The sequence below is a fragment of the Corythoichthys intestinalis genome, chromosome 15 (genome assembly GCF_030265065.1).
Source record: "Corythoichthys intestinalis isolate RoL2023-P3 chromosome 15, ASM3026506v1, whole genome shotgun sequence".
Taxonomy (NCBI): domain Eukaryota; kingdom Metazoa; phylum Chordata; class Actinopteri; order Syngnathiformes; family Syngnathidae; genus Corythoichthys; species Corythoichthys intestinalis.
In genome coordinates this window covers 34700040-34723700 of record NC_080409.1, presented here as the reverse complement: position 1 = coordinate 34723700, position 23661 = coordinate 34700040, and the positions used below count along the sequence as shown (strand labels likewise).

At 38.0% G+C, this 23661-nt stretch overlaps 1 protein-coding gene and 1 long non-coding RNA gene across 5 annotated transcripts in view; one reads left to right on the top strand and one right to left on the bottom strand.

The window, feature by feature from the left end:
* Positions 1-20741, top strand: part of LOC130930914 (otoferlin-like) — an 82732-nt gene extending 61991 nt beyond the window's left edge. For 2 of the 4 annotated variants that reach the window (XM_057859241.1, XM_057859238.1), the window contains exons 41-42: positions 1970-2070; positions 6461-8107. In XM_057859241.1, the coding sequence (XP_057715224.1) occupies positions 1970-2070; positions 6461-6641 (282 nt within the window). In that variant the 3' untranslated portion in view covers positions 6642-8107. Of the gene's footprint in view, positions 1-1969; positions 2071-6460; positions 8108-20318 lie in introns of those variants that run through there. The other 2 variants (XM_057859239.1, XM_057859240.1) reach the window with 2 other exon arrangements.
* On the bottom strand, positions 12991-13788 carry LOC130930916 (uncharacterized). Its single transcript, XR_009067127.1, has 3 exons — positions 13616-13788; positions 13486-13541; positions 12991-13178 (listed from the first exon to the last, which is right to left on the bottom strand). It is a non-coding gene; the product is annotated as an uncharacterized LOC130930916 (long non-coding RNA).
* Positions 20742-23661: the final 2920 nt, after the last annotated feature.

Genomic DNA, 23661 nt, shown 5'->3' with positions numbered 1-23661 from the left:
CGGACCCCATTTGACATCCAATTGTAGTAATAGTGTGCCCATGCATATTTTGCAATGGATAATAAAAATATTTATGACTAGTTTTTAATAAAATAAATGAATTATTTGTAGGATCCATTTTGAAAAAAACAAATGAATTATTCAACCCTTTTAGGGACATCGGTCACTCCAGTGGACATTAGGGGTGTGCCATCTTAGGCACCCCACGATTCAATTCGATTACGATTCAGGGTGCTACGATTCGATTATCGAACGATGATCACGGTGTTGTTGAAGCCTGAACGATATATCGTTTAAATATCGCCATCGCGATGTGCGTGTGCGCAATAGTCCCATCGCAAGCAAATGCGATAGTTTTTCTTTTTTTTTTATCCACATACGCCTCACTTTCTGGTCTGCGCACAGCCTCCTACCCTCCCTCTCCCAGACTTTTGATCCTCTCAGTCACTGCGGCACAACAATGGCTTTGATCTGGCAAAGAAGCAGACTTCACACGGGCATCTGTCAATCATCGTTTAACTTGTTAAACAGTTGTAAGGAAGCCGCGCTGGAATGAATGTGTGTACTGTGGGGACGTTGGAGACATTTAAATGCCAGAAGTGATCATGAGGAGTTTGAAATTTCTACATGTCACTTCAACGGTCACAGCTAAAGTAGATAAACAGAAGCATTTAATAAAGCCAAGCATTTATCTGCTACAGTACTTTATTCTTGTTCAAAAATGATTTGGTTGGACAGTTATTTTTAAAACTTATCATAATTATGACATTTGAAGTGCTTAAAAACCATTTATTTATATACATTTTTTAAATCACTTTGGGGGGAAAAGTGAGAAAAAAATCATGTCTTATATGTATCTCTTTCCAATGCTAAATCTGAACAAATACATTGGGCACAAAAAACACACACACAAAAAAAAAAAAAAAAAATGGGGGAGGTGCGCTACTTCGTGGTTTTTCACTTATCGCGGCGGGTTCTGGTCCCCATTAACCGCGAAAAACAAGGGATGACTGTACACTGTGGTGATGGTGAGTCATCTAAAGTCTTTCCAAACAGCTATTTAAGTCATCTTGTGAAAATTTCTTGAAAAAAATATATATACATTTTTTTAAAATATTGCAATATAATATCGCAATATATCGCAAACCCCAAAAAAATCGCAGCAATAGTTTTTTTCAATATCGTTCAGCCCTAGTGTTGATGATGATCACGGTTATCATGATTATCGATGCATCGTAGAGTAGCCAAACAGATTTATGTCCATCATTTATTTAAAATATCCCAATGACTCAATAGGAATGATAGCAAAACATACCCATGCAACAAAAAGCTGCCCTTAAACTGTTCTTTTTTTGTTTTTTGCTTTTTTTTTTACAAAGATCAAACATCTTTTTTAAAGATGACTTAAGAAAATATTTAAACATAGTAATATCAAATAAGGGATGGTTTAAATATGCTACGTGATTAATGTGGTCAACAGATCAACAATCCGCTTTTAAAGCTATTACAAGAAAACACAATGCTTAAAAGTATGAGAGGAAACATGCAAAAAGTATTTTGAGGCAATGAAAAGGTAATAAAAGACTCAATAATAACACAAATAGTAAGTACGTATGTGTTGGACGTCTTGCCGGGTAAAAGGAATTGCAGCAACCCGGTAGTATTCGTCGAGTGACAATGACAATCTACGTCATCATCCCGAGCGTCCATTGCAGGTATAAAAGCATGGCGCCCTCCGTAGATCAAAAAATGTACTAAATATAGATTTTTATATCAATGGCAATATTTTATGTGTTTCTAATAACATATCTTAGTAAAAGAGAACAATTGTGGCTTATTCGAGCCTACAAGTCTTTAAGGTTCCGAGGTTCCCTTTAAAGTGGCCTTCAGAGAAAAATGTTTGGACATCCCTGCACTTGGTCATCTGTGTTGGTGGTTCCCAAGTTCCTCTTTGTGTTTGTGTCTACAGGGCAAAGTAGAGGCAGAACTTCATCTTCTGACTGGTGAAGAGGCAGAAAAATGCCCAGCGGGGGAAGGTCGCAACGAGCCGGAACCTCTGGAGAAACCCAAGTATGAAAAAGCTTTTCACCCTAAACAGACAACTCAAATGGTCTACAGTAAATTAAAAAATACGAGCTGTTTAAATGCCGTATTTTCTGGACTATAAATCGCACTCTTTTAATAGTTTGGCTTAGCCTGCGACTTATCCCTTGTATTATGTTCAGACTGAAATTGACTGGTTTTCAAGTTTGGGTATGCAAAGATCAATGGTACCTTTTACATATCCAAATTTGAAAACGGGTCAATTTTGAAACTCATTCATTGCAAAGAGCTGACAGAAACTGCTTTGTATTTTCGTGTTGTCTCCTGAAATGTCAACTGGCAAACGTCTCATTGCATTTTAGTCTCCCGTTAAAAAAAGGGTCGTTAACGAAGTATTTTCGTTAGCGTTATTAGTAGAGGCGTGCGAAATTTCAGATTCTTAGATTATTTGCCATTCGGCCGCGGAATATTCGATAATGATTCACAAACATCCAAATTCCGATTATTGAATTATACCAGGTAAAGCGGAACTAAAACACAGTCAGCGCGGTCTTCGGGACGCAATGAGGAACGGACCGAGACTAAATACAGGCATGAAAATGGGTCAGGGGTTAAAAAGGTGAGAAGGGTGTGGAGGAAATATGTTCCAGTGCACTGTACACCCCATCAAAATATTGGGCTCTGTCGACCCACGCTGTGTTTCAGCAGGGCCGTGCAGAGACCGGTGGAGGGGCAGGTGCTCGTAGATCAAAAGGGGCACATGAACAAGTATTTAATGCACCTTAAAACAACATAACTTCAATTTTAACCAGTTTTAGATAATAATTGGCTGCGACTGTGACATACTTCAATTGGGAGGGGGCAACAGTGAATAGAAATCAAACTGTCATCAACACTTTCTGGCTGTGACTAAGTCAGTCTGCCACTTTTCTTCCTTCAACCTCTGCATCAAAACTCCCTCCCTCAACTTATTCATCTGAGAACAAACCACATCAGATGGTCACTGAGCCACCAACAGCACAGTTTTCTAAAACTATTATTTCATTATTATCCATACTTAACAACTCTAGCACCTAATGATTAATAAAGCGATGACATAAAATCTTATAGAAAAATAACATTGTAATTGTGTTTATAATTGTATTTAAGACCCGACTATCCTTGCAAACTTGTTCTTACCAGGTCTGCTATTCACCCAGCTGATGAGGTATCCACTGCCTTTAGCAGCCTCATCCAACTCCTTTATCCCTCAATCTCCTTTCCCTACGAGGCATGTCTATGTAATGTAATGTGTGTTATTAAAAAAAAACAAAAAAAACAAACAGACTCCCCGGTGGCTTTTAGTTTTAAAGCTTTCTTAATTTCTTTCTCTCTCAATAACTATGGAGGTAGATTTGTGTTTTTATTATTCAATCAAAAAACAAAGTTACTTCTATCAAAAACAAAGTTACTTCAATCAAAATACAGTATACAGTATACATTTAATCCCAAAAAAGTCAACTCAATAAAAAAAAAATTGTTTTTGATTGCAAAAATAAATTTGAGACAAAAAAACCGTTTGAAAACTATTTTTCTTGATTGAAACAAATTTTTCCATTGAAGTAATGTTGTTTTGCCTTTGGGCCACATTTTGGCTAAGACATTTGTGTCTTTATTATTCAATCAAATAAGTTGCTTCAAACAAAAATATATATATAAAAAGAAAAACTTTGCACATGTGTCAATCACCGTTTAACAAAGCCTGAGAGGGTTTGAGTAGACTCACTATGAAGCATTTAATAAAGCCAAGCATTTTCTTACTACTTTATTCTTGTTTAAAACATAATTCGGTGGGGCAGTAACATGTTTAAAACTTATCATAATTCTTACATTTTGAAGTGCTTGAAAACCATTTATAAATGATACTTTGGTGAAAAAAGTGAAAAAACATGTCTTATATATATGTATCTTTTTTCCAATGTAAAATCTGAATAAATACATTGAACACGCACAAAAAAATGGGGGGGGCGCTACATCGCGGTTTTCACTTATTGCGGCGGGTTCTGGTCCCCATTAACCGTGAAGAACGAGGGATCCCTGTATTGCTGAAAAGCTTTAAGAAGCAAGAGTCATTCCCACCAGTCGTCGGGCCGGTGTTGTGCCGACACCGGCCGTCAGCTCAAGTCCCAGCCGAGGCGGACGACGGGAGCGATACGAGGCGCCGCCCTCCATCCGAGAGCATGCCGCTTAATTTGACTCAACAGTGTGTTTCTTCGTTTATATTACCGCTAAATACACAAGCTTGACGCCAATTTAACGGGAGCTATTTTTTTTTCATGGGTGATTTGGCTAGCTCTGGCAGGGTTCAACGCAAGCAGCAACGAATGGCAGTAACTTTTTTATATCGCAAAATGTGAAAACGATTGAAACCATTACTCACCAAATTCAATCTGCTGGCAAATACAGGCAAGTGTGTATGCTGCGCTCTGGTCTGCCCCGGTGTGGATAAGGCCTGCTTTTTGTTTTCGCAGCTTTGCAATGCAACCAAAGGCTCTCCGAGCACTACGTGTACACGTAAGGAGTGCGCGCGTTTGGAATAATGGAACGCAGCTTGGGCCGATGATTGGTTCTCGTCAGCGAAGCATCTAGAAGGATTTGCTGACAGTCCAATTGTCACTTTTTAAAAGAACCGATTTCTTAAGTGCTCAGTTTACGTACTAAGTTAATCACATGATGATAATAATAATAATAAAATAAAACCTACCGACCCCCCCCCCCTCCCAAAAAGAATTTCTCCTCGGATCTATGCAATTCACGTAGGTCGCCCTTTTTGACTTCAAAACGGCGAATTTCGCCGAAAGGTGAGAGATTTTCATGCCTGTAAATATCATGTTCAACTCATGCCGCTAGATAAAAAAACAATAATGCCTGACTGCGGCCGACAGCCACAAAAAACAACGCCCAGTTGCTAGTTGCTACAAAAATACGGCCACATACGACTACGGTAGATATCACATATCTGTAGAACTAGATGCAAATTGACAGACGACGGCATCGTTAGAACATATATAGAGAACTAGATGCGAAATGACAGACTTGCCGGCGTTAGTAAAGAGCCGCCATCTTAAAGCAGTAAACTTCTCTAGAAGGCTCTGTTGTTGCGAACCTAATTAACTTTTTATCTAAAATACCGTATTGGCCCGAATATAAGACGGCCCTGATTATAAGACGACGCCCTCTTTTTCAAAACTCAAGTTTGAAAAAAACTTTTTGAACACCAAATGACTTTTTATACAGAAAATAATTACAGTACATCTGAAACAAATGATTATAACAATATATTTGAGAGAAAAAGCATGTTATTTTGCCTCATTCAAATCTTAATATCTGAACATTTAAATATGTAAACTAAAGTTCAATCACATTTGTAAATGAATGGCTTCTGGTTTTTGAAATGTAAATAAACCAATCTATTGTGATAAAACAACAAAATTGCAATAACTGCATTAACCATCAAAGTGAAGTCGAACTGTAACTGTAGTCTTGAAACAAATCTGAACAAGGAAAAACATTGCAATAAAATAATGCAAAATGAGAGAACATCGCTTCAATGATATCTGGCGCCATCTAGCGTCGTGAATGGGTATAACATCTATACCGCGTATATAAGACGACCCCCACTTTTTCAGTCTTATTTCAATGCAAAAAAACACCGTCTTATATTGGGCCAATACGGTACTCCCAAATTGGCAAAATCTTGACTTGAATCTATCTTTAAAACAGTTTTAAAACTTTCGCATGCCGAAAGTAGACAGAAGGGAAATTATGGAATAACGAGAGCAATTTTAACAACTTTAACAGTTGATTCGCAACATTAAATTAATTGAATGTACTTCAAAGCTGCTGATACAGAATGGGGACTTGAGTATTTTATTTACTGTTTTTAACTGTTAACTTGATACTGATAGTAATTTGGTTTAGCCTGAGAGGATTTTTGAACAATTTTGGAACTATTGTACAAAACATTAAAAGCGGGGGTGAAGGGGTGTATGGGGTGGTACATCAATAATCGATTTATAATCGAATCGGAGCCTCTGAATCGTAATCGAATCGTTAGATGCCCCAAGATTCCCACCTCCAGTCATTGGTAACGGAAGCAACACTTGCGTCCATACAACGTCATAGTTTGATAATCGTCTTGTATGTAGGTTCGATGTGATGTTGTTTCGCAATAGGATACAAACACAGGATTCGATATGTTACGACATCACAATATCATGTGAAAACAAGAACTGATGTCCTTAAATTATCTACTCGGAAGAGCCAAAATACATTAAACACCGCTCAGGTACGATATAGTATTTGACAAAACAAGACTTAATCGAGTCGGGGCAAATCTGACATGATACGATAAGATGTGTGCTTTGTGTTCCCGCAGCCGTCCTGACACCAGCCTTCTGTGGTTCCTCACTCCCTTCAAAGCTGTTAAACACTTGGTGTGCACGCAGTACAAGTGGCTGGCCATCAAGATTGTCACGGCTCTCCTGATGCTGGCCCTGCTAGCAATTTTCCTCTATAGCATGCCGGGTTACATGGTCAAGAAAATGCTGGGAGCCTGACAACCTCAAAAAACAAAAAACAAAAAGCAGGTTCCGGCACTTTTCACTTATAACCCGCTAGCTGCCTCTTTGACCGCTGCCCCCACTCCCTCCACTCTCCTTCCAAACTTTTCTTGTTATGTACGCTGAGTTGTAACTGTTACAGAAAGGAGCAACAGTACATTTCAAGATGATGTACGATACAAGATGGTGTGATATCAAATGAAATAGTATAGTGCAACATGATACAGCAAATAGGCCAGTCACCGGTGTTGTTTTTGGCAGCCCTTCTAATTTTCGTCTTAGTCTTTTGGATGATAACACAGTACTTATTAGCCTTAGTCATATTTAAGTCGTCTCGAAATGTGTTTTTTTTGGGTCTAATTTTTGCTGACCAAAAACTCAAGACTAATTTCGTCTAGTTCTAGTCAACCATTTTTAAAAATGTTTTGGTCTGTAAAATAAAATAAAAAAAAACCTTCAAAAATAAATAAATCAATACTACAATTTTCGCACTATAAGGCGCACCTGATTATAAGCCGCCACCCACCAAATTTGGCACGAAAACGGCATTTGTTCATAAATAAGCCGCACTGGACGATAAACCGCAGCTGTCGTCACTTTATTATGTGATCGCTGGATGGAAAGATATTAACCGGTTACACTTTATTTGACAGCAACATAATATAACTGTTATAAAACCCAATGAACCACCACGAAGATTTGAACCAATTGGCAGCAAACCTTCATTGCTTCAAGAAGCTTCATTTGGCCATCACTGCTCCCTTGGTGGAGTCAGTCAACCTCTGCTGCCACCTGCTGTCAACACTGTTGTTGTTCAACATGCCTCCTAGCATGCATTGCAGTGCTACCGATGTATGTAATGATCAAAATTCATGTTGTGTGTTCTGTGCTAATTATTTCTTCAGTTGCTGTTCCAGTTGTTTCATTAATCACTAGTTATGGTATTTGGTAACACTTTATTTGACAGTTGCGCCATAAGACTGCCATTAGACAATCATAATAATCATAATTATGACATAACACTGTAATGAGCATTAACGAATGCTTATAACAGATGTCATTTAGTGTTATCCGGCAAATTATCTCACTTTTGAATGGATGTAAAAGATCCAAGCAGGGCATAAATGGATGACGGTCTTATGACAGTCATATGATGCCGCTGTAAAATAATGTGTTACCTATTAACCCAAATAAATCAACAAATAAACTGCTCTGGACTATATGCCGCAGGATTCAAAATGAAGGAAAAAAAGTAGCGTCTTATAATCCGAAAATTACGGTAAAGGTTTCCAACTATTTCAAATGAACATTGACAGATGAGCACATATTGTAGCATCTACAAGGACAACGCCAACTTGGTGATACATATATTATATATAAACACTAATCAGGAAAACGGTACATTATTTTCAGTTACGTATTTATACCCACCAGGACGCCACGAACCCTATGTTAAAAAAAAAAAAAAAAAAAAAAAAAGCTGTCCAAGAGTTTAAGAGGACGCTCGCTATTAGCATTACCGTAATGCGAACGCGAATGCTATGCTAACACTACGGGATACATTTAGTACGTGATGATCACTCAGTACCAGTGTTTTTTTGGCAGCTCTTTTAATTTTCTTCTTAGTCTTTTGGACGAAAATACTGATTAGTCTCAGCCATATTTTAATTATATCAAAATGTGTTCGTCTTTCAACGAAAACTCAAATACAAATTCCATCTGGTTTTAGTCAACATTTCTTAAAATGTTTACATCTATAAACTTTTAAAAAAAAGTTTTAGTCCATTAATAAATATATTAATAAAGTTGTAGAGTTTCCAAAAACATCAACATCTTCATGATGATAATATAAACTTAGCGGTAAAACAGCACAATATTTGCAATTAAATAAACTCACCTGCACGCGACGAACTGTACATAGTTTCCCAAGAGTATAAGCAGAGGTGGGTAGTTACGCGTTACATGTACTCCGTTACACTTACTTGAGCAGCTTTTTAAGAAAAATGTACTTCTAAGAGTAGTTTTACAAAGACATACTTTTTACTTTTAATTGAGTATATTTGTGAAGAAAAAATGCTTCTCTTACTCCACTACTTTGGGCTACAAAAGAGTCGTTACATTTTTTCTCTATTTTCTACGTATTAGACATACAGTATATATAGATTTTTTTTTGCCAGCGATGCCAAGAGTAGCTCTACCAATTTCATCAGAGACGTTGCAACAATAATCACATGACTCCATTATATCAATCAAATGCAAGCTTGCCTTTCTATACTCATGCCAGCTTGTTCAATCATGTGTCGCCTTTAAAGCACCGTAAAAAATGAAGTATTTCACATAGAGCGCTGCCCTTCAACATGACTCTAAAGTGCGGGTTTTAACCTCTCTCCCAGTTTTTATCTGGCACTGATTGACCACGGAAACCAGAGATACTGTATGTTCCTTTTAATTTCATGATCGTAACAATGAAGGAACTAATCACTATTCAAACTAGGAACTATTTTCTCCACCAGAGGGCACTCATGTTCTTTGGACGAATAATGCTTCATATCTGTCATTTTTTTCCCCTCTCACCGGAATTCAATTATTGATTACTGATGTGGTTATGTAATGGGTACAGTTTCATTATAATGTCAGTTAATATACATAACGGTTTGCTGAGAAAAAAAAAATCCCGTTGTTAAAATGTAGAAGCAGAGAAATGTAAGCAGTTACTCACATGTTACTTATTACTTCAGTATTCTTTTCACCAAATACTTTTTTACTTGTAGTTCTTTGATGACAACTTTTACTTGAGTAATATTAAATTGAAGTAACGCTACCCTTACATGCGTAAAATTTTTCGCTACTCTACCCACCTCTGAGTGTAAGAAGACACTCAGAAGTCACTGTGCTAAATGCTAATAATAACGTAAACGCTATGCTAAAGCTACAAGTTTAGTGTGTGGTGATCACTCAGCACAGACCTTTAAAGGCCAAAGCAACATTGCATAGCTAAGATAATGTAGCCCCTATCTATACCTTTCTGTATGTATACCTATAGGAGCTGCGTTCTAGGTTAGGCTTAATTGGTTTAGATACGTTGACAGCATCAAACATCAGGTTTAGGCAGTTGGAAACCTATTTGCTTACATATATTTTTTTCATGAACAATGAAATTAAACAATTTAACATTTAACAATGATGAGCTGGTAATAAACAAAACTTTTAAATAAACAACAACAAAAAATAGTTGTGTTGGGTCTCAGTCAATTGTTTCGTGAAAGTCAAAATTTGTCCAATATTAGCTGCAATTGCAACTACTTCAATGTCTCAAGTTTTTACAATTGCAATTAGTGCTGTCAAATTTATCGCGTTAACGGGTGGTATTTTAAAAAAAATTAATCACATTCAAATATCTGATGCAATTAACGCATGCACGGAATGAACCATTCATGCGTTGCCTCAAACAGTTTACAATTACGCCGATGCGAGCAGACACAGGTGTTCATTGGACCGCACTTTTTATTGACTTAAGCTTTGGCAACTCTTTCACAACAATTATAAGTATTGTGGCAAACGACGTGGGGAAAAATGACAGGAGATGATCTTTTTCTTAACACGCCTAACTGAACACAACGCAGAACATACTGTTTACCATTTGCGGCCACCACTGAAAGTCATGGTTGCCCAACTTCCCATTATGCATTTGGGCAGAAAAGTTAAGTCGCTACAGTATCATTTAGTGAAAGCACAACAAAAATAATATTCCATCACTAACAGGAGACGATCTTTTTCTTAACACGCTTAATTGAACACAACACAGAACATACTGTATACCAATTGCAGCCACCAATGACAGTCATGGTTGCCCAACTTCCCATCATGCATTTGGACGGAACAGTTAAGTCGCTACAGTATCATTTAGTGAAAGCACAACAAAAATAATATTCCATCACTAACAGGAGACAATCTTTTTCTTAACACGCTTAATTGAACACAACGCAGAACATACTGCATACCATTTGCAGCCACCAATGACAGTCATGGTTGCCCTGCTTCCCCATCATGCATTTTGTCGGAACAGTTAAGTCGCTACAGTATCATTTGGTGAAAGCACAACAAAAATAATATTCCTATCCCTCAAAAAAATAATGTTCACAAAAAGAAAAGCGCTCAATGTAAAGAGAACTGGCATTCCCAATCAAAATAACTATGGAAAATACACATAAAACTTACTCAGACTTTGCCTTGGGTAGATCTCTAATTAATTTAAAACTCGCCATTGACACCTTGTGGTGTATTTCAATCACTACCTTACGTAGTTAAAGACACTGTGGAAGAAAGAAGTAGAAAAAGGCCATGTGACGTCCCTCTCGTCAACGTCAACAATGGCGAGCTATTAGTTTATTTTTTGATTGAAATTTTTAAAAATTTCAATAAAACAAAAACATTAAGAGGGGTTTTAATATAAAATGACTATAACTTGTACTCAAATTTATCTTTTAAGAACGACAAGTCTTTCTATCCATGGATCCCTTTAACAGAAAGAATGTTAATACTGTTAATGCCATCTTGTGGATTTACTGTTATAATAAACAAATACAGTACTTATGTACAGTATGTTGAATGTTCATCTCCTTTATCGTCTTGTGTCTTCTCTTTCCATTCCAACAATAATTTACAGAAAAATATGGCATATTTTAGAGATTGTTTGAATTGCGAATAATTACGATTAATTTTTAAGCTGTGATTAACTTGATTAAAAATTTCAATCGTTTGACAGCCCTAATGGCAATAGATTTTTTCCAAATGTTCGTTGGAGTGCACTCTTTGAGAAAAAATGTATCTAAGCCTGTCGCAATATGCAATAATTCCATTTATCGCGCGATAAATAAAAATGAAGGCGGTAATTTTTCCGCTGCGATTTATCGCCTCGTGTGCACGTGCGTGTGCGCGTGCGGCTGACGTGCTGTTAAAAGTTCGGATTCCTCGTTACCAACTGCGCAAAATGCATCTTCGTTCCAGGTCTGGCAAAAACCGGAGCCAATCGTTCCCATTATATTTCCCATTATATCCTATTGTTCAACGTATACCGCCCGCGTCAGTGCTCCGGAGTGACTGTGGACCATCTATGGCGCGCCGGTGTTGTTGACGTCTGGGCGCTCCCGTCAGGAGTGACATTTCACACGGAGCGGCTATTTTTCGGCATAACACCGGATATTTACAACGAAGTCCGCCAAAAAATTGTTACCGACTTGGCTGCTACGAACAACCTCGCTTTGACAACGAACAGCTGAATGAAATTAAGAGCGCTGTGCTTCAAACTCGTCCTGTTTATGAAAGTCGATTGTCATATGCTGGTGTTGTGTAGTAATGAGCAGACGTGACTTCAGCGGCGCTTGCTAACTTTTTTAATGCGCCCACACACTAGATATCATGAAATGGCAAACTAGATGTGCTACGTTCCATGCCATTTGCTACGTGAGCCCAGAGTGATTATGGGACACGTAGTCCATATACTATATCGATGAATTCTAAACTGCCATGACTGAATGGAAGTTAAGAAGGCCAAATCAATCCATACCAGTGACTATAGATAGTGTTGCAAATATTGTTAATTCAGCAGGTGACGCAGATGGATTCAGACCACAAATAGGATGTCTTGCTAATGTAGTAAACCTAGCTGCTAAGAGAGCTGTAGCAGTCAACAGTGTGCCCTGCCTCACTTTACAAACAGTAAAGATTGTTCTCAGCACTTTTATACAAATTTTTTTCAGATCAGTAAGAAGTAAGCACATAAATATCATGCAATAAAATGCATGTTTATTTGATGGCAATTTAATTTTTGCTCGTTAGCAAAAAAAAAAAAAAAAAAAAAAACACGAAACAAAAAAAAAATGTTTTTTTTCTTTTTTCAGAGCATTAAATGTATTGAATCGGATTGAAAATCGTGTCCCCCGTATCAAAAATCGTACCGAACCGTGACTTAACTGTATCGTTGCATCCCTATGGAACACCACTGCAGAAGCTTTGACAGGAAAAGTTTTCATTTACCTAAATGCTTAAGTTATTAAGTGCAATTTTTTTTTTTTAAACACATTTTATTTATTCTGTGTTTCTGTACGGTATCAATGTTGTTGTTTTTTTACTTAAGAGGCATGGTCTATTGTTTTTAGTTGTGATTTCTTAAAAAGTATTTTTGAATTTAAGAGTAAATATTTGTCGCGTTTAAATGGGTGTACTTGATCTATTAATATATAACGTATTCTCACTGTGTTATTGTAAATTGGTTTTTAAAAAATTGGGGGGGGGGGGGCGCAATAATATCGCATATCGCAATAATTTATGAGAATAATTATCGCACACTAAAATTTGTTATCGCGACAGGCCTATATGTATCAGTCCGATGACTAATACAATCCTACCAGACAGACAGTCCGTCTGTTATTCCAGAATCATCAATGTTCTTGGTTCTTCAATCACTGGTTAGCTCGCCATCGTTGAATCCCCTCCGATGATCTTTTTTTTCCCCAATCAGAAAAAAAACCTGACCTATATATGATACAGTTCCTGAGTTACAATCTTTCGGTTTCATTTATGTTGTACAACTTTTACAAACAATACTGAGTGTAAACACTCAATAATAAAACCTATCATTACCGATCATTTTAATGCAATAAATGATACATTTTTCCATAACACAAAAATGTTAATTATGCTATCAAAAGCGCTTTGTATGCAACACTGTAATTGACTTATTTTTCATAACACAAAAACATAAATTATATTTTTCCCTTCTAGTGGAAAATATATTTTATACAACTTTAAACAGCAGAACATTTTAATAAAAACATCTCACCGAATAGTCTTAACTGACGACGCCTGGTCCTCTTCCTCTCACATAAGGCTTTTGGCCTGTAAGAATAAGGTGCTAGCAGTTAGCCATGAATGTAAATTTAGCATTAGCGAATTGTGTTTCCACATCTTACCGAGTGGTCTCTGCTCAATATTTTTACCACACGACCATCTGAATTCGCATTAAGCAACAGACGCCACACAGCAGCAGTTGATGCATCTGTCAAATTGATTTTCTTTATCTTTTTATTTGTTTCTGGAGCGAACAAAACTTTGTCCCCTCAGTTAGAAAGGCCAACGTTCCCGAAGGAAGTGCGCATGCGTGACGTCACATCTGTGAGTCTCTGAATTCAAATGTCGCTTATGCCCTCTAGTGTTGTTATTCGGTATAACACTTCAATATTTTTCTCTGTGCTTACAATAACCAAACAAAACTTACCAAGCAAGACCTGACACACGTGTTTCACAAAAGGAGCCATGAATGGGCACAGCTTAAGCCTGTGTGTTGGGTGGATGGGTCGGGGGGAGGCGAAGCACGTCACAAGAGTGACACAACAAGTGTTGGGAATAACGCCGTTATAAATAACACTGTTACATAACGGCGTTATTTTTTCAGTAACGTGGTAATCTAACTAATTATTTTGTTCCGCCGTTGCAACGCCGTTACCGTTACTGACAGTCAAAAGTGGTGCATTACTTACTCTGAATAAATTGAAGAAACTACCAGCCGTAGTGAGTCTACTCTGCTCTGTTTATTTGTCATCCAAGATTTGGGGTGTGTTCAGGTTCATGGCAATGAAAATAGTAAACACACATAGCCTACCTTTGCAAGAACGATGGAGTTGCCGTTTGATACGGTCATAATGTGCAGGTCCTGCACCCATCCGCAGCAAAACTGTTCGTAGCTTTATAGATATTTGTAATTTCGGAATCGCTGATGAGTTTAGTAACATACACCAAACAATAAATACAGCAGAGAGTCCATTTCGCGTAATTGTGGAAGCCGGTCGACATCTTTGTAAATATGGCTGCGTTATTGTCAAATCCCCCATTCTGTGACGTAAACGCTAGAGCCTATAGCGCACGTACTTCAGAGCCGTTGTTTTCACACACAAGCCGGAACAGCGCGTGCGGCAAACACACACACGCAAAACAGATGCAGACGGATATGATGGCAGAGCATTCAGAGGAAAATCTGTCCTTTACGAGGTGGAGATCAGTGTTGTCACAGATTACTTGAAAAAGCAATTTAATTACCGATTACTGAGTACGCCTCAAAAAAGTAATCTAGTTACTTTACTGATTACTTCATTATCAAAGGAACTAAGTTACTTTAAAAGTAATCTATCAGTTACTTTTTACCCATTTTTCTCCTTTTGCCGCCTTAACATAAGAATGACAACAGAAAAATGTCATCACATGTAATTGACTTTCCAATGATTGAATTTAAAGGGGAATATCAGAATTTTGGGCTAGGTTAGCCACTCCGGAGCCCTGAAACTAACAAATATCTGACAAACTGCTTGTAATTTGTTGATAACAACTCCAAAGACCAACTAAACCCCGCTAACTCTAGGATCAAGGCTCATGTCAAAACTTCTGAATTTCTGGTTATGGTTAACAGCATATCAGTGCCAATGTAAAACAATGCAAACTGACGGCACAATAATCAACAACACACAAGTGGATTGTACAGTGCAATAAACACAAAGGTGGTGGCGGGCGCGGATGCGCGGGCACAACCCGGAAGTACTCCTCTCAACACACACGCGGTCAATTTGGCCAAAAAACGTGGCGACAACGAAACACTTTACACTCAGTCGGACTTACAACACATCCCACAGATGCTAACCGAACACATCACCTCACGGCATAAATGTTGAATACGCATATGATGTAAACAAAGCTTGCCAACTTGGAGCGATGACTGCCCGTCGTTGCTACGGCAAAGCTACGAAACGGCCGCGCATGTAGGGGGTCCAACCTTTTGCTGATACTCTCCATAATGAAGGAAAAATACTCACCTTCATTCATAGATATCTACAGATCAACATTCCCTCGCAACGTCTCAACACTCGGCGCAAATGCCCACCCGCCTCGGTCCCGCAACATGTGACGCGAGACCAAAACAGGAAACAGCTAAGAGGTTGTCATGGAAACACGTACCGGGAACCTTTTATTTTAGCATTTTCTATTCAAAATGCTCTTCGTACATGACTACAATATTCTTCATTCGACATACGTTATGAGGCAATGAAAAAATAGAAACGCAGAGACACTAAGGAAACTAATCAGATTACTGGTATAGAAAAATGAACGCGTTAGATTACTCGTTACTGAAAAAAGTAATCAGATTACAGTAACGCGTTACTGACAACACTGGTGGAGATATAAACACTAATTCAAGTTGGTCGAAATTAAAGGAAAGAACTTGCATATAAAGTGTCATTTATGTCCCGGGGCAAAGCTTTTGTCGACATCTGTGATAAGCAATTCAAATCTGTTTATTTTTGTTGCACTTCAAGTGTAGGATAAATCTGTTGGTGGTGAGGTGAAATAAATGTTACAAGGTTCTATAACACAACTACCTGTCCGTTCTTCTCTATTCAACTGACTCAAATACCGCTCAGAAAATTTCAAATTCTTTGACATACAACAGTTTCTTTTTAAAGTAACGGAAATAGTTACTTTCCCTGGTAACTAGTTACTTTTATTATAGAGTAATTCAGTTACTAACTCAGTTACTTTTTGTCAGAAGTACAGAGTAACTATAACTAATTACTTTTTCAAAGTAACGTGCCCAACACTGGACACAACTAAACACTGCTAAAATGCGTGCTAACTACACATACGATACGAAAATACACACACACACACACACACGCACACACACACATTGTGAACTTATGACTGAAACTGCGGCAAATTTTTGTCTCGTTCTTGTCTCGTCATATGACAACTGGCATCTATTTTGTTATGTTTTAGTCTCTGAAGACACATTTTTAGCTCATCATCGTGCCGTCGTCATGAAAAAAAAATGTTCGTTGGCGACATATTTACATTATCGCTGACGAAAACAACGGTGCACAGCGCAGACCTTTAAAGGCTAAAGCAACATTGCATATTCTCTCTGGCCAAGATAAGAAAACAAATCTTACCGTGTGTGCCAGTGTGCAAGCTTCGAGACTGGAGAGGACACACTTTTGAGTCGGGGCGGAGGGCGAAGCACATCACATGAGTGACAACCAGACACTGCTAAGATGCAAGCTAACTACACATAAAATCACACATTGTGAACATTTGATGGAAACTTGCGCATTTTAGTCTCGTCCTCGTGTCGTCAGACGAAAACTGGCATTAGTCTGGTTATGTTTTAGTCTCCCAAAACACGTTTTTAGCTCGTTATCGTCTCGTCGTCGTCAGGAAAAATGTTTCGTTGACAATATATTTTTATTGTAGTGATGGTTGCTAAAACAACACTGCCTGTCACGATGAAAATTTTTTGGAACGATATATTTTACTCGAAATGTTCGTGATAAACGATAGTTATGCTCCACACTATGTGCGTGTCTCCCACCTCAACAGAGAGTTAATTTGCTTACAGAGGGGGAGAGAGAACAACGCAGCATGACAGAATGTTGACATGTTATTTGTCTTTGCCATCAAGCGCTGATATTTTTGGTGAGATAAAAAAGTAATTAAATAAAACACAGGACTATGAAGCCGGAGGGGTTCAAAGCGGAGGGAAAAAGTAGCGGCTTATAGTCCGAAAAATACGGTAATTTTGTGTTTAATACCTCTAAATGAGTTACTGAGTGCTTCTGTTGAACCAATATTGGAAACCTGTTCTGATTTAGAAGTCGTAATGGAATTTATGCTTCTTCACTAATGTTCCTTATTAGGGTGTAACGGTACATGTATTAGTATTGAACCGTTTCGGTACTTGGTGCTCGGTTTGGAACGGAGGTGTACCGAATGAGTTCCTGACGTAATGTAACCTTTACTTTTCGAGGCTGTGAGTCGATCGGGTTACAGTTTCTTTGTGTAGATTATATTTACTCCGTCTTCTCTACTATAGTGAGGACCAAGACGGTAGGACAGTATAACCTAGAAACGTCAACGGCGCGACAACGTGGCCGCCGCGAGAACGCAGTGAAACGCGGCCGTTAAAGTCAATCAACCAATGCACACCAGTCGCAGTGCGGCCCATGTTAGACCCGTCCCAGAAGCGGCTCAACGCGATGCACGCGAAAAGAATGGCAGAGTTTATTATTTGACGTGAGACGCGGCCCTCTTGCGTCAATACTACTAGCTAGCAGACCGGGCAGACCGGAAGTCACTCGTGTAAAAATACGGTGGATCCGGTCGATTTTCAAACTAATATGCAATCGTAACCCTCTTTTTGAGTCCATCAGATCTCTTGAGTGGTAGATCGGGGCACAGTTGACTTGTCTTTGTTGATTTACTGCTGTCTTCTCTGCTATAATAATAACCAACACTGCCCCGTGTTCAATACAAAACCCTCCTACCACAACAAAACAAGTAGGTACTAATATTCACATAGGAACTAAAGTTATACAACATAAAATATACAATATAAATGAACACTACATCACATTTGTAAAATATAAACACATAATAAAATAAAAAATAGTCCATTTAAGTAAAATAAATTGAAATGAGCTAAAACACCTGTAATTAAATAATACGAATTATACACAGATCCTGCTTACTAGGGTTGTTCCGATCATGTTTTTTTGCTCCCGATCCGATCCCGATCTTTTTAGTTTGAGTATCTGCCGATCCCGATATTTCCCGATCCGATTGCTTTTTTTTTTTTTTTTGCTCCCGATTCAATTCCAATCATTTCCGATCATTTTTCCCGAACAAATACATTTTGGCAATGCATTATGGAAAAAAATGAATTATACTCGGACGAATATATACATTTAACATACAGTACATAAGTACTGTATTTGTTTATTATGACAATAAATCCTTAAGATGGCATTTACATTATTAACATTCTTTCTGTGAGAGGGATCCACGGATAGAAAGACTTGTAATTCTTACAGCATGGGTGTCCAAACCTGTCCTCAAGGGCCGCTGTGGGTCCTGGTTTTTGTTCCTACCAATCGGGCACAGACAGTTTAACCAATGAAGTTTGTGCTAAAACAAGCAGCACCTGACAGCAATCAACTGATTACACTTGTGAGACACCAGATTGGTGAAAAGATGTCATCTTGTTTGGTAGGAATGAAATCCAGCCCCCACTGCGCCCCTATGTGGAATAGTTTGGACACCACTGTCTTAAAGGATAAATGTGACTTTGTATATTGTGACTAAATATTGCCATCTAGTGTATTTGTTGAGCTTTCAGTAAATTATACTGCAGCCATTTAACTTCTGCCCAAATGCATGATGGAAAGTGCAACCATGACTGTGCGTAGGGGCACCAATTGATATATCTTCTCTGCGTTGGGAAAGGACATAGGGTGTAAAGGAAATGATCAACTACTACCTTTCTTCCCCACATTTCCTCCCACGTTATTTTTAATTCCTGAGAGAGGTATAGTAAGGCTTTGGCCACATAAAAAATGGCTCCAAAGGCTGTCAAAATTCTCTCTACTCATTATACGCTGCCTTTTAGCGCTATCTATAGGTAAAATGGCGACTTTATAGATTGAACGCGACAATGCGTGAGTGGGTCGTGCAGCGCATGCGTTAATTATTTAACGTGATTAATTTAAAAAAATTAATTACCACCGTTAACTCAATAAATTTGACAGCCCTACTTTAAGCCAAAACTACTCTGGATGAGTGTAAGACGTTTTGTCTGTAACGTTAAATACAATTAGAAAATGATTTAAATTAAAAAAAAAACAAAAACAAAAAAAAAAAAATATATATATATATATATATATATATATATATATATATATATATATATATATATATATATACATATAAATAAAGGCATGTCCGATATTTGTTTGCCGATTCCGATACTTTGAAAATGACGTGATCAGACCGATCATCTTTACTGCTTACACAATTAAATTTATTAATTTCTGTGTGGCGCTTTAACTTGAGAAAATCCACCAATAAAGCTTTTGAAAACCGTTCATAAGAGAAAAAAAATGATTCATTGAGGCATTTCATTTGTAAAATACATGTTAAAATCTTTGTCATTGGGATTGCTTTTCTCTTTAGCACAGGACTTCTTTTTTCTTCTTTCTTTCAGAAAGAAAGCTGACCAATACGCGGGGTCTGAAAGGAAAATTGTTGCTGGATTATTATCTTTAAATACCCGCTACTTTTTGAGCAGAATTCTACCTTTATATAGGCTAATGTTCCTATTGTCGAAATCACAAAAGTGTGTAATAAACAACGAGCACATTTATATTTTGCATTTTGTTTTCTGACTGTACCGAAAATGAACAGAACCGTGACCTCAAAACCGAAGTACGTACAGAACCAAGATTTTTGTGTACCGTTACACCCCTATTTCTTATTCATTCAGATAATTAATTTTTAAAAAAAACATTGTATTCAGAAGTTTTGTCGTCATTTTTAAAGAAAAACACAATAAGATAACAAGTGACAACCAACCTTACAATGGAGACGGTTGTAACAAAATGTCAGGATGTCTTTGATTGCTGATAAATTCATTTAAAAACTGAATGGAAAAATGAAAACGATGTCAAATACAAATAGTTATTAAGCAGCCATGTGACAAATGAATACGATTCTAAGTCGTAATAATGGGAACATATTCCTGAATAAATAAACATTGTGACAACCAACCGAGTTCTACTTTTCAACTTTTTTCCTCAGTCGCCCCGACATCGCTCTCCTCTGGTTCCTGATCCCCCTAAAAGCGGCCAAGCATCTGGTCTGCGATCAGTACCGTTGGCTCACCATCAAGATCGTCTGCGCCCTGCTGGTTCTCGCCATTTTGGCGCTCTTCCTCTACAACATGCCTGGCTACATGGTGAAGAAGATGCTAGGAGCCTGAAGTCATCATTATTAGTCCAGTTGTTGTTTTTTTTTTTAATGTTTTTTTTTCTCAAAGCAAAAAGTGCATGCCATTTGTGAAACGATTAGTTGTAGAAAATCTTGAAAACTTCCAGTGCTTTGAAATGTGGTGTTCTGTCATTTTTATTGCACCTATCAAGTGTTTGCTTTGGGTTCCAATTCATATTTTGTCACTTAAATGCTGTTTTTCTCATGTTTTTACGGGGTGGATAAAGCCAGAGTGCGAATTGTATGATATTTGAAATTTGTGAATAAACAAACTTATGAAATTTGAACCATAGACTTCATAGCCTATTAACATGACACGGGAAACGGGGCCGATTCGTAGGGGGCCTATTTTCAAAAACTTCAAATTCAAATATTTTCAAAACCAAAGCTGCTACAGACCTAACACCAAAACAGGCACCTACCTTAGCCATATTTGAGTCTTCATGAGCAGCGGCATTAAAAAATTCAAAGTGTTTCCCTTATAAAATCCCGATGAATTATTTTTTATATAAGTATAACACAACTTAAAATGGCTATAACAGTCTCAGATTTAACACTGGATGCACAAAAATCACCAAATCAATCGCAATATTTAACATACAGTGGGGCAAATAAGTATTTAATCAACCACCAAGTGTGCAAGCTCTCCTACTTGAAAAGATTAGAGAGGCCTGTAATTGTCAACATGGGTAAACCTCAACCATGAGAGACAGAATGTGGGAAAAAAACAGAAAATCACATTGTTTGATTTTTAAAGAATTTATTTCCAAATTAGAGTGGAAAATAAGTATTTGGTCACCTACAAACAAGCAAGATTTCTGGCAGTCAAAGAGGTCCAACTTCTTCTAACAAGGTCTAACGAGGCTCCACTCGTTACCTGTATTAATGGCACCTGTTTTAACTCATTATCGGTATAAAAGACACATGTCCAAAATCTCAGTCAGTCACACTCCGAACTTCACTATGGCCAAGACCAAAGAGCTGTCGAAGGACACCAGAGAAAAAATTGTAGACCTGCACCAGGCTGGGAAGACTGAATCTGCAATAGGTAAAACGCTTGGTGTAAAATAATCTACTGTGGGAGCAATTATTAGACATACAGTGGTACCTCTACATACGAAGTTAATCCGTTCCAGGACCTTGTTTGTAAATCGAAATGGTCGTATGTTGAGCAGGATTTTCCCATAGGAATACATTATAATTCCATTAATTCGTTCCACAGCCCAAAAACCTGCACTAAATCCTTAAAAAATACTGCTGGTGCTATTACAAATGGCAATTACACATAGCAAAACAAATAAATTATAAATCAAAATCGGAATAATAATAATAATAATAATAATTCCTGTATTAATGTAACGAATCGGGTTCTAATGTGGTGGACGTTTTTTGCTGACCCTGAACGCACCGCGGGGCTGACGTGCCAGAAACAGACCGGTGAGCTTGAGTTTCACTTTCACTTTGAATGTTTTCTTGAGAACACCGTCAATTGCGGCAGACAGCAGGCGTTTTGTGTTGAATAAGTTGTGAAAGAAATGATGAAAACGTGGCGAAGCTGGCGATTTCTTTGGAGATGTTACCACAATAAGAATTGTCAGCTTAATTTATAAAGACTGGCGAACGATGGTCGAAGGAGGACCGTGGAGATGTATTGTTGAGCCATTTCACGGATGCCCACCCCACGCTCATATTTTTCTGTCATTTGCATCTTCATTTAGAAGGTAAGCATAAACTTTTTCCTTGTTTCACCACCTGTACCAACCTTTTCTGAAACCTGTGTTGATTTGTCACACAAGAAAATCCGCCGTGCATTCATCTGCAGTGCTGCCATTGTCGTCGTATTTCGAGCATGTCGTCGGATGTAGAAACAAATGGCGAGTCAAATTTTACGTCGGATGTCGAAAAGTTCGTGTGTCGAAGCGATCGTATGTAGAGGTACCACTGTATATTATAAGACATACAAGACCACTGATAATCTCCCTCGATCTGGGGTTCCATGCATGATCTCACCCCGTGGCGTCAAAATGAAAAAAAAAAAACAGAAAATCACATTGTTTGATTTTTGAAGAATTTATTTGCTAATTTTGGTGCAAAATAAGTATTTGGTCAATATCAAAAGTTCATCTCAAATTCTCAATACATTGTTATGTACCCTTTGTTGGCAATAACAGAGGCCAAATGTTTTCTATAATCATTAGATTATTATAAGCAATTATTAGAACATGGAAGACATACAAGACCACTGATAATCTCCCTCGATCTGGGGTTCCATGCATGATCTCACCCCTTGGCGTCAAAATGGAAAACAAACCCAGAAAATCACATTGTTTGATTTTTAAAGAATTTATTTGCTAATTATGGTGCAAAATAAGTATTTGGTCAATACCAAAAGTTCATCTCAAATTCTCAATACTTTGTTATGTACCCTTTGTTGGCAATAACAGAGGCCAAACGTTTTCTATAATCATTAGATTATTATAAGCAATTATTAGAACATGGAATACATACAAGACCACTGATAATCTCGCTGGATCTGGGGCTCCATGCAAGATCTCACCCCGTGGCGTCAAAATGATAACAAGAACGGTGAGCAAAAATCACAGAACCACACAGGGGGACCTAGTGAATGACCTACAGAGAGCTGGGACCACAGTAACAAAGAGGCTACTATCAGTAACACAATGCACCGCCAGGGACTCAAATCCTGCACTGCCAGACGTGTCCCCCTGCTGAAGCCAGTACACGTCCGGGCCCGTCTGCGGTTCGCTAGAGAGCATTTGGATGATCCAGAAGAAGACTGGGAGAATGTGTTATGGTCAGATGAAACCAAAACAGAACTTTTGGTAGAAATACAGGTTCTTGTGTTTGGAGGAAAATGGATACTGAATTGCACCATACCCACTGTGAAGCATGGGGGTGGAAACAAAATGCTTTGGGGCTGTTTTTCAGCAAAGGGGCCAGGACGACTGATCTGTGTAAAGGAAAGAATGAATGGGGGCATGTATCGAGAGATTTTGAGTGAAAATGTCATTCCATCAGCAAGGGCATTGAAGATGAGACGTGGCTGGGTCTTTCAGCATGACAATGATCCCAAACACAAAGCCAGGGCAACAAAGGAGTGGCTTCGTAAGAAGCATTTCAAGGTCCTGGAGTG